Here is a 12,811-nt window from a genome sequence, read left to right as displayed (position 1 = left end):
AAAAAAAAGGATGTGACATGTCCTCTTGCTCGCTGCTTGGAAATAATATAGCTGGCCGAATGACTGTATGCAATTCACCTCTCGTCAAGTCTTGCCCGTGTTCCTGCCCCTCATCCGCGCCCATTGGTTGCTGTTTCAAGATTGGACAAATGCCCTCTCTCCATCCACTGCCATTGAAAAGATGTTCAGTTGTTTCATTTGCCTTGATATTTAATTCAATTCCTATTTCAAACTTGGTCTTAGTGAAAAGGAACAACTCAGGTGCAGTATAGTGAGTTTAATCAGCAGGGTGGATCTCACACGGGTAGTAGAACGAATCCATTACATAGATTTGAAGCAGACATTGACTCTACTGTGTTCCTGCTGTGTGTGAGAAAGTAGTTTTATCAGAGCAATGAAGAATTTGAAAAACTGGAAAAGACCAAAAGTACCAAGAGTGAGAGGGTAGGTATTGAAAAATGCATTGTATTGAGCTGTTGTTTTACTTGTTTACCTGTGACTGCTGCTTTGACAGAGAGCCAGGGCTGACCTGCACAGTAAAATCCTGAGTGTTAATTTAACTCTGTGAGAGTACAATGGAACCAAACAGAGGGTCCATTTGGTTCCATTTGTATGCCCTGAGTTAAATTAACCCTCAGGATTGTGCTCACTGTTATCTTCATTTCTTTGCTCAGGGTTTCACTATTTGAACACATAACTGAATGTAGATGGGTGTTTCCTGTGTTTCACAACGTAACAAGCTAACCGTTCTCTACCGTGAATAAAATGCATAGTCAGACTCACTCACTCACTCACTCACTCATGTGGGCACGTGCGCACACCCGCAGGCGCACACACACACACACACACACACACACACACACACACACACACACATGAAACCATCGTCCCTATTCTGGGGAGAATATTAGGTGAAAATAGCAGATCTAAAGCTCACAAGGCCTCTCACGTTGAGACATTGTGAGTTTGTAGTTTGGCTTTTTTATTTTTAAGAATGGTACCCTGAACTCGAGGGAAATGGTGTCCTGATGTAGAAGGAAAAACACACCTGTGTGAAGTGAGGGGCGCTCTTATCAACGTACATCATCATACATCATCTCATTCCGGCCAATCACAATTTGCGTCCTCACCTTCGTCTTCAATGTTTGTGTTTACACAAACACTCAAAGCTGGCCATGCATTGTCAATGGCATTCAATGTTTGTATGTGCACAAACCTCAAAGCTGGACATACTGTAGGAGGGGCTAGCGCCCCTCAAAAAGGAGGGGGCCTAGTATAGATCCCTGGAGGACCCAGGTGTACGAAATGTATAAGGTTTAAGTAGTTAAAAAAAAAAAAAAAGTTTTTTGTTGCTTTTTGCCATTCTGCGGTGGTGTTTAGTTGGTGACAAAGTGCCTGCTGACATCAGGCTGACATCTATAAAGTCGACCACCTTGCGAGTGGACCAGTCCATCCTCACAGGTACTGTCATCTCTCTTGGTCGAGCACAACTCGTATGGCTCAAGTAATGCGTAGACTGAATCTATTGGATGAAATTTTATATCAATTCTACTTAATTTCCTGATTGCTATGCAGATAGGCATTTGTGATCATTTTATTTTCTATTACTGCAGTTTAAAGGACCACTTTTCAACCTATCTTCATATAATTGGTCCTCACTAATGTTCATGATAATATACCACCATTTCTTTCTATTTGGTCTGTGTCTCATAGGACAGTTCTGAAACCCATCCACCAGTAACATCATTGTTAGGCAGATTTTTGTTAAACAATATTTGTTTTTTTAAAATATTTAGATTTTTATTATCGTGAGAACGATGGCTTCCATTTTTGCATTGCAACTTTTCAGGAATAGAAAGCCTGCAGTCCTTTAAGTTCCAGATTGAATACTTTATTAGTCCTAAATGTAAATGGCACGTGGTACAGTAAGACATTGAAGCTAAAAGGGTAACACAAAAAGGTCCAGGGGACTAGATTCCATTGTGGTCCAGAATGCTTTTAAGGGTTTCAAAATAAATGTAGTAGAGTGTGCCGGTCTGGATTGGTGGGAGCGTTGGCAGTGTTCATGTGTCTGAGGGTCTGATCGTCTCTTTAGGGGAGTCCGTGTCGGTCATCAAACACACTGACCCTGTTCCTGACCCCAGAGCTGTCAATCAAGACAAGAAGAACATGCTATTTTCTGTGAGTATACCTCCTTTGGGTTTTTTCACACTGCTCACATGTTATGAAGAATAAGCCTTGTTGAACATTTTAACACAATCGGCGCCGGGATTTCTTTCAAAAATAGCATCTCGGGGTGCTGTGCAGATATGGCAGCTTTTACTCTGAAAGCCCCCCCCCTTCCGTTCCGTACAAAAACCGGGAGAAATAATGTTGCTTGCTTACCTCGCTATGATTACGATAAAGTCGCTGGATAATCCCTCGCGTTCATATTTTGAACGAGAGGCATGTTGAAGTCAGAAATGAAGAGCTTAGTATATCCATCTGGTCAAAACCACGGAGAGCTCCCTAGATTAGGAGATACGAGCCTTTCTTTCTGAGCGGTAAACAGCAAGGAGTATGGTGCAGAAGGACGGGTGTAATTATAAAGACGTGTGGGGACGTCTTGGACAAAATAAGTGTTAATCAATTCGGTTAGCGAGGTAGACCACTTCCAATCAGGCATCGTACTCTTGAGTCATGGAATTGGCATCTGATTTCTCATCGAAAAGTACAAAATTGGCATCTGATTTCTTCCCCCCCCTCCTGTTCCCAAGGGCACAAACATCGCAGCGGGCCGGGCCATTGGCATCGTCGTCTCCACTGCGGTCTCCACGGAGATCGGTAAGATCCGCAACCAGATGGCGGCCACGGAGCCGGAGAAGACGCCCCTGCAGAAGAAGCTGGACGAGTTTGGCCAGCAGCTCTCCAAGGTCATCTCCCTCATCTGCGTGGCCGTGTGGGTCATCAACATCGGCCATTTCGGGGACCCCGTCCACGGCGGCTCCTGGGTCCGTGGTGCGATCTACTACTTCAAGATCGCCGTTGCCCTGGCCGTGGCCGCCATTCCCGAAGGCCTGCCCGCCGTCATCACCACCTGCCTGGCCCTTGGCACGCGGCGCATGGCCAAGAAGAACGCCATCGTTCGTAGCCTGCCCTCCGTGGAGACGCTGGGCTGCACCTCGGTCATCTGCTCCGACAAGACGGGTACCCTCACCACCAATCAGATGTCTGTGTGCAGGGTGAGTGGCATCTATAGGGGCTCTTATACCTCACCACCAATCAGATGTCTGTGTGCAGGGTGAGTGGCATCTATAGGGGCTCTTATACCTCACCACCAATCAGATGTCTGTGTGCAGGGTGAGTGGCATCTATAGGGGCTCTTATACCTCACCACCAATCAGATGTCTGTGTGCAGGGTGAGTGGCATCTATAGGGGCTCTTATACCTCACCACCAATCAGATGTCTGTGTGCAGGGTGAGTGGCATCTATAGGGGCTCTTATACCTCACCACCAATCAGATGTCTGTGTGCAGGGTGAGTGGCATCTATAGGGGCTCTTATACCTCACCACCAATCAGATGTCTGTGTGCAGGGTGAGTGGCATCTATAGGGGCTCTTATACCTCACCACCAATCAGATGTCTGTGTGCAGGGTGAGTGGCATCTATAGGGGCTCTTATACCTCACCACCAATCAGATGTCTGTGTGCAGGGTGAGTGGCATCTATAGGGGCTCTTATACCTCACCACCAATCAGATGTCTGTGTGCAGGGTGAGTGGCATCTATAGGGGCTCTTATACCTCACCACCAATCAGATGTCTGTGTGCAGGGTGAGTGGCATCTATAGGGGCTCTTATACCTCACCACCAATCAGATGTCTGTGTGCAGGGTGAGTGGCATCTATAGGGGCTCTTAGACCTTTTGTAGGGGTTTTTGTTTGAATTAAGAGAACTAGCCCTTACCCGTTGTGAGCTCAACGTCGTTTAATGCAATCAGATAGGACTTTTCTGTGTGGATGTATGGGCTGTCGAGGCCACAAAGTAGTTTTTTTTTTGCCACTCAGTAGGTGTTTCCGCATAACTTCCTGGTATGATGATGATGTCACAAGCATATCCACCCTCTATATTTACCCACTAGTTTAACACTGGGTGTATTTCTTCCAGTAAAACAAGATGGTGGACGCATAGTGGTTTTCTTTCCACTGTCTGGCATTTGGTAGTCTCTCGAGACAGACTGTTGGCACGAGTCAACAGATTAGGGACCCTAACAAATTCAATGGAAAAGAGGGTGCTGTTTCTCCTTTATTTGCCAATGGGTTCTCGGATTGGGCATTTGGTGACACTTCTGTAAAGCAGTGGTTGCTTTTCATGTCAAGCACCCCCAAATTTATGTGTATTTGGCCACGGACCCCCATCTGAAAATATGTTGTACCATTGACCCCCCCCCCCCCCCCCCAAAAAAAAACAAATAATGTCTCACAATTTTCAAAAAAAATCTAAAAGTATAAAATATTAACACATTTAGCTGGGGGACCCCCTCGAACCCCTTCACCGACCCCTGGGTGTCCCCACCCAGACTCTGACAACTTGTTTGTCCTCAGAAAAGTGTCCTGTGTGCGAGCTTGTGAATTCTACCTTAAGTTAAGGCATTATGCCAAGAGCTCCTCTTCATTTTAGTGTCTTTTAGTTGTTTTTCTGGGTTCCACAGTGCGATGGGAAATGCCTGCGGTGCTCTAATGTTTGTATTCCTCAGACAGACTTGTGAAAAACCGCTGGTGCTGTAGTGCAGCCAGTGGTGGAAAAAGTACTCACAATCTTTACTTAAGTAAAAGTGTCAATGCTGCTATATAGAAATACTCTGGAATTCAAAATGTACTTGAATAAAAGTGCAAAAGTGTTGGCATCAAAATGTACTTAAAGTCATTATGTAGAATGTCCCGCTTCAAGTTTTCAAATGTATAACAATCCTTTGAAAATGGCGCGATGCGACAAATTGTGAGCTTGTAGATCGGCTATTTTCAAATGGCTGAAATTAAGTGGTTAATGTATGTTTCATAACAATAATCAAATCTAAAAAAAAAACTACTAACTACATTCTTCAAATAATTGTAGTGGAGGAAAAGTACAATATTTTGACCCGAGGTGAGTAGAAGTAAAAGTATTGGAAACTGGAAATACTCAAGTAAAGAACAATACCTCAACCTTAAGTACAGTACTTCAGTAAATGTACTTAGTTACTTTCCACCACTGAGTGCAGCCTGACATGACTCAACAGCACCCATATAACACCACCCTCACATTCTGCAGGCTTTTACAATGCTGCATCTCCTGAATGCTTACCAAAAAGACACCAGACATTACGTCATCGTAACATCCGGTTACGGATATTTGGCTCTTCAAAATAAGGGTTGAAAGGGGAAAAACCTTGGCAATGCGCGATAAATAAATAAATTTAATCCTGCCGGGGATTGTGGTAACGGAGAGATCTGTATTTAAAAGTAATATCCATTCCCCACACACGGCAAAATGGACGTGTTGATATCACTGGTGTCTGTCTGTCACAGCGATAACTCGTAAACAGATTTGCATCAAACTAGCAAGTAGTTGGTAGCTTCAGGACCTGTGATATTTGTATTTGCTTTATTAATCGGTCAAAAGTCAAGGTCACAGTGCAAAGGTTACATTTTACCATACACATTGTGGGTGTAACCAATTTCGGAATGCATTTCTGGTGATTGTACTGTAGATATACTGGATGTAAATGGTGAATACACCAGGACAAATGCTAAGTGTGTGCGTATGCGTGAGATACAGTATGCCAGTTCTACTCTAAGCACTACTTGTGCTTCTGTTTGTCTTGGCATGTGGCTCTGACACACACCTACTGTACGTACGTATGTATACAACGCACACACACTTTACCCCAGTTAACACCTCTTCTTTCTACATCCTGTGCACCTCTCCTCGGGTAATGGCCTCAAAGTTACTGGCCAAGGCTGTCAGCCTGATAATAACCTATGTATGAATGCCAGCGCACTTGCACTTTATTATGACTTTAGGTAAAGTTAACAGTGTGCTCCATGATGGTTAGGAGTTTGTAGTGCCTTATATCCTGTGTAACATGAGAGCGTTTTCAAGCATGCAAGCTCCTTCTTGGTGACGACACAGATTGCGTTTTTAGTTGTCTCTCTCTGCTCTGTTAAATAGATATGAAAAACCTGGCCCTAAATCAATCGTGAATTTAATTGCAACGTGTGTTTACTCTCTGTCTGCAGTTCCCCTAAAACTAGAGCGTGTGTAACACCAGGGCTTCCCACAGGAGGGGACACGGAAGCCAAATATCTTATTAACGCCACTAATCTGCAACACTAGCCTGGCCTGTATAATAATGTACTGTAGTACAGTGGTTCCCAAAGTGGGGTCCGGGGACCCTCAGCGGTCCTTGAGGGAGTCCCCAGCTAAATGATAGTTTGGAACCAAATGGACCCTGTAACTCTGAGACCCCTAACGGGTCCGTTTGGTTCCATTTGTACACTCTCAGAGTTACATTAACATTGATTTTACAATAAAAAATTGGGGTCCCAGAAATGGAAATGCCATTAATTAAATGGGGGTTGGTAGACTAATATGCATGTCAAACTGGGGGTCCTTGAAATTAAACGGTTTGAGAATCACTGCTAGAGCCGTAAAATATCTTTTCAAATGGGGGGTCTGCGGGCTAATTGGTTCAATTTGGGGGTCTTTGACATGAAAACGTTTGGGAACCACTGCTGTAGTACACATGGTACTTCAGCTTGGCCTGTGTAGTGCTGTAGTACACATGGTACTTCAGCTTGGCCTGTGTAGTGCTGTAGTACACATGGTACTTGCGTTGTGTTGTGTCTCAACATGTGTGGTGTGCACATTGCACAAGCATGCATCACAGGTCTTACTGTTTCGCTGTCTTTTTCCAGTCAGCCAAACTTCATGGACAGGGAAACCAAGACCTCTGTTCAGTTAAAAACATGATATTGTACAGTATATGTTACTGGGGTAATTCTGTCGAAGGTGTGTGTCTTTCTGTCTCTGTGTGCGTGTGCGCCTGGCTTTTCAAATCTTTCCCCCCCCCCCCCCCCCCTACAGTATATTTTGTAGAGGGAATTCTAAGCACGTGCATCAGTGGTTTTTTGTGCGTTTCCTGTGGAGCAGCTTTCCCAGACTGCTCCCTCCCCTCCTCCCTGCGATGATGACGTGGGTGCTTTGCAGTACTAGGGAGTTCCCTCCAGTGGGGGGAGGGGTGGGGGTAGCCTGGACTTGAGATATCTCATTTCTAACCCTGAAGAGAATGACTGCAAGCAAGCAGCTTGGTTAAATATTGACTCACTCACTGCTCTCCACTCAGTTCCGTGGGCTGCTTCTGATAGCTTTCTTTCTGGTGGACGACGCGCGTGCGCGCGCGCGCACACACACACACACACACACACACACACACACACACACACACACACACACACACACATGTCACACTTCCGCCTCTGTGGGGGTTTTTATGGTGTTTCCTGGTGATAGTAATTTCAAGGTTAACTAACCACATGGGCCCTATAGCGTCCCTATTCTGGGCATGTCATAATAGATCTGCAACGTGTCAGTGAGCTTGTAGATATTTTGGTGAGTACATTTTGTGTAGAGGGGAAAAAGGAATAGACCACTGCTGGGGGACCACGGTCAACTATTATAGTACTATATACTGTATATGGGGTTGGAGTTGCTCCTCCTCCTGTGATTAAATTGAAGTTGCATGTTCTATATTGTTTTATTATCTCCGCCAGGCTGGAATGCATGGCCAGGGGCGGGATTATATTTTCTGACAAGTATATTTCCTGACGAGTGGCCCGGAAGAGAATTTCATTTTAACCATAGGCGTTTCAGAAAGTATTTATTTTTAAAGACCTTTAAAGCCTCGGACAAAGCTAACTCGGCTGCTGACAAATCATGACGACAAACACAATTTTTGGGCCAAACAAATAATTATTTGTTCGGCCCAATTTTTTTAATTTATTGTCATGATTTGTCACCATCCGAGTTGGCTTTGTCCGAGGCTTACAGGTCTTTAAAATGAATACTTTTTGAAACGTCTATGGGGAAATTTAATTGGGAAATTCTCTTCTGGGCCGCTCATCGTTATGAAAGGGGGCGGGACTGCAACGCTCTATAACAGAAAACTCTAAATAATTGTACATTCCATCGGCCTGTAATTGCTTTCACAACTTTACATCTAATCATCCCTAAACACTTGTACCGTCTGTTGCACAAACTGAGGGCCTTCTCTTGGCCTTGTCCTTAGGGCTGCACGCCACAACTTACTGTACATAGTCCTTGTTAGGCAACCATCAGGCATGAATACATTTAGATTTAAATATGGGCAAACTACTGTAGGAGACTGTTTCTCCAGACAGTAGTCAGTAGTACGGACTCACAGACTGTCAACAAAATTCAGAGACAAATCAGCGTAGCTGTAATAACTGAAACTAAGGCAGGAAGTGAAGTGGTTAACATCTGAGACCTGTTTTTTTTCCTTCTCTTTTATTGCTAAGAGAGATGAGGGAGAAGAGTTTGCCCTAAAGCTCATTCCAGGCCCAGAGAGAAACTCCTCTTTCTAGCTTCAGTCGATTTGAAAGGGAACCTTAAGTTTATCAAAGTTGTGTGAATGACAATTTAGAGGTAATGTTCACTGGTATCTTATCAAAGACAGCCTTATATACTTTATAGAGAATGTGAATCTATGCACTTACTGTATGTCTTTTCTGTTAATGGTTTAAGCCTGAGTACTTGGTTGTGTATAGAAATAGGCTTAAGTGTTGCTTTGAGCTGTTTACCCAGCCTTTTCCATCTGTCCAATATTTTAGTTTTTTCTCCTTTTTTGGGGCTGGACCTTGTCCTGAACCACTGATAGGAATATGCATCTCCCTGCCCAGCTGTCCAGCCCTGGTTTTCCGACCTTGAGGATATCCCCCGTCCTCGTGTTTCCAGGGAACCCCCACCGTATCATAACAGCACACTTCCCCGCACTCAGTCACAGTCACACATGCACACAACCGCAGTACCGCACACATGCACATCCATCTGCATACAGCCCGCCTCAGAGGAAGTGAATGGTGTAACACAAACGTTCGCCAGCGCTAATGAGTCACATGGCTCATGCTGTCTCTTGTTTCCTTGGTGACCACAGCGGATGAAATGGCGATAGAATGACTGGTAGGAAGCATGGTTGGTTGACCAAAGATGCAGGAAATGGTCTAATTATAATAATTCTATTGTGTCTGTTCTTCCTCTTGGGTAGTTGTGTTTTTTCACAAAGACTTTATAATTCAGTGCTGGTGTTCAGGATATGGTCCTCTTAGTTTCTAAGATTGGGACAGAATGTGACATACTACTGTAATCTTTCTCACTCACCAACTGTACTTGTAGGGACTGAATTTGTGGGTGTGCAGTAGACAAGATTCTATAAACTTTTTGCATGAGAGTATCCATTCTATTGGGAGAAAACAAATGTTTGATAACACAAGTAGAAATGATTTGGAAAACGTTTAGATCCAGCACATGCGCACACACACAACCACACACACACACACACACACGCGCGCACACGCACACGCACAGTCAAACTAGCTAAGACAACATCAACGATCGGTTCGATTCCAGTTTGGGACCTGCATTGTATGTCCTCCTTCCCCCTCTCTGGCCTCGTTTTCCTGTCTCTGTACCGTGCTATATCTAAATAAAGCAAATAACATGGTCCCAAAAAGAGGTTCAGGACAAATGGTGACTGGTACAGACTGATCGCATCATGCTTCTGGGCTGAGGAAAGCCCTTGGCAGGGGATATGCTGTCTTTCTCACTCCGCTTGACGTCACTGGCCTGAAATCACCTCTCCCTTTTCAGCTCTCCCTGGCCCTTTTCCAGCCCGCAGAGTACTTCACATTCGGTGCACATACACTCACGCTTTGCACCGAGGATTTCTCATACCAAATGCTGCAGATGCGTCAGCCTCTTCGTAACCCCTAGCATCACTATTCTGGGCATGTCGTCGTAGGTGAACATTTGCTGAAAATGGCAGAGTAATCTAGAGATGTGCATAGTTGAGCCCCTTGGCTTATCACTGCAATGTGGTGCAACTTTATGGTCAAGGTCACAGTATGTGCCAAACAAATTTGACATCAAACATGAACAAATTTGATATTGATTTTTTTCTCATAACCTTTTGTGTTTTTCTCTCCAGATGTTCATTGCAGACGAGGTGCAAGATTCAAGTTGCACGCTTCATGAGTTCTGTATAACCGGCTCTACATACGCACCTGAAGGACAAATGTGAGTGCTGTTGATTTGCTGAAGGATTTATCACCAACGCCATACATAAAAATAAATCCAGCTTAATGTCTGATTGCATCAGCCCCGTTGGTGGCTGTATTTAAGGTTACGGATTGAATGGTTTGGCTGTGTGGTTTCCATGCTCTCTTTTGAGTGGTGTCTGCTTGCATTTTGGACAGGCCTTGTGTGTTTGCCAGGCGCACATACATCGATTTTTAATAAAAGCCTGTGCTCCAAAACTTTAGCGATGTCATAGTGCCACCACATTGCCCTAAGGCAGGGTTCCCCAATAGGCGGCCTGCGGGCCATTTGCGGCCCGCTGAGCGCCCCCTTGTGGCCCCTGGAAGATGGCCCTTGAGGAAAATGTATTAAGGATACATTTTCATATCCAATAAAACATTATTTATAGAGCACATTTAAAAGTTGACCAAAGTACTTTACATAAAATATCAAAGAGACACACAACAAATAAAAGTACATGAAACACATAAGTCAGAGATAAAAACACGAATGAACATAAAAGGTGGACTCCGGTAAAACAGGTAGAACTCGTAAAACCAGTTCAGGAATAATTGGAACAATACATTTTTCTTGGATTGGAATTATAAATGGTGTAGAACCACAAAGTAGTGATGGGGAAATGCAGAACGGGGAACAGATTTGAGTTCCCTGTTATCATGTCCCATGTACACAGTGCAATCCTCTGTGCTAATTTAACTCTGACCATATACAAATGTAACCAAAATAGACTCTTTAGGCCATTTGGTGTGTACAAATACTAGAAGGTTTGGGCTGCTATGCGTCCCTCACATCTAGTAGCATCTAGTAGCCTACAATAATAGTCTATATACTAATAACTACCGGTATTATTCCTCAAATACATACCCCTCAGGTAAAGCTTGGCTTGCACGCCTTCGAGATCAGGCAGATCATGGTGTCATTTGTGGGAACGTTCTTTATTTGGTGCTGTATGGAAATATTAGTTGAGTAAGGCCTCTTATTAGATTAAATGGATTTAGTTGGAGCTATGTATACGCTTGCGTATACACACACACACACACACACACACACACACACACACACACACACACACGTGAATATTGTGTTCCATGGTAGGCATATAACATTGCGACTGCCTGTGTGTGTGTGGCTTATTCTGTGCGCAATGTTTTTCTATGCCACGCTGGTCGTGACGATATCTCTCTGTGTGTCTGTGTCTGACACACACACACTGTCTGACTGGCCGTGCATGTCAATATTTTACACGCGAGCATAAACGCGTGCGCAATGAAGTAACGGCACAAACACACACTCACACACGTGCGATCACACAAGTCATTCGCCGTAAATACTAGCCATGTGTTCCTGTGACTCACTCTGTGCCCAGCCCTGACACACACACACACACACACACACAGGCAAGCGTGGACGCTTGTATCGTGCACAAAATAGTCCTTTTCCTTTTCACAACTGTCTCGGTATATGGCGTTCCAAAGGTCAAGTGTCCTCCTGCTATGGCGAGTTGAGTTGATGCTGCCGTAATCATGTAGTCACAGGGCATCTGTGTCTCTGCTGTAATCATGTAGTCACAGGGCATCTAGAGTAATCATGTAGTCACAGGGCATCTAGAGTAATCATGTAGTCACAGGGCATCTAGAGTAATCATGTAGTCACAGGGCATCTAGAGTAATCATGTAGTCACAGGGCATCTAGAGTAATCATGTAGTCACAGGGCATCTAGAGTAATCATGTAGTCACAGGGCATCTAGAGTAATCATGTAGTCACAGGGCATCTAGAGTAATCATGTAGTCACAGGGCATCTAGAGTAATCATGTAGTCACAGGGCATCTAGAGTAATCATGTAGTCACAGGGCATCTAGAGTAATCATGTAGTCACAGGGCATCTAGAGTAATCATGTAGTCACAGGGCATCTAGAGTAATCATGTAGTCACAGGGCATCTAGAGTGTCTCTGTAATCATGTAGTCACAGGGCATCTAGAGTAATCATGTAGTCACAGGGCATCTAGAGTAATCATGTAGTCACAGGGCATCTAGAGTAATCATGTAGTCACAGGGCATCTAGAGTGTCTCTGTAATCATGTAGTCACAGGGCATCTAGAGTAATCATGTAGTCACAGGGCATCTAGAGTAATCATGTAGTCACAGGGCATCTAGAGTGTCTCTGTAATCATGTAGTCACAGGGCATCTAGAGTAATCATGTAGTCACAGGGCATCTAGAGTAATCATGTAGTCACAGGGCATCTAGAGTAATCATGTAGTCACAGGACATCTAGAGGGTCTCTGCCGTAATCATTAGTCACAGGACATCTAGAGTGTCTCTGCCGTAATCATGTAGTCACAGGGCATCTAGAGTGTCTCTGTAATCATGTAGTCACAGGGCATCTAGAGTAATCATGTAGTCACAGGACATCTAGAGTGTCTCTGCCGTAATCATGTAGTCACAGGGCATCTAGAGTGTCT

General features: G+C 44.3%; 1 protein-coding gene across 1 annotated transcript in view; it reads left to right on the top strand.

The window, feature by feature from the left end:
* The window catches only part of atp2a3 (ATPase sarcoplasmic/endoplasmic reticulum Ca2+ transporting 3), a 65,595-nt gene that overhangs the window by 28,242 nt on the left and 24,542 nt on the right, over positions 1-12,811 (top strand). The window contains exons 6-9 of the mRNA XM_079508215.1: positions 1,381-1,461; positions 2,096-2,181; positions 2,757-3,221; positions 10,239-10,327. Coding sequence (XP_079364341.1) covers positions 1,381-1,461; positions 2,096-2,181; positions 2,757-3,221; positions 10,239-10,327 — 721 coding nt within the window. The remainder of the gene's footprint in view (positions 1-1,380; positions 1,462-2,095; positions 2,182-2,756; positions 3,222-10,238; positions 10,328-12,811) is intronic.

The sequence above is a fragment of the Electrona antarctica genome (genome assembly GCF_951216825.1).
Source record: "Electrona antarctica genome assembly, chromosome: 8".
NCBI lineage: Eukaryota > Metazoa > Chordata > Actinopteri > Myctophiformes > Myctophidae > Electrona > Electrona antarctica.
The sequence above is the reverse complement of the archived record's forward strand: the minus strand, read 5'-3'. Positions and strand labels throughout refer to the sequence as shown.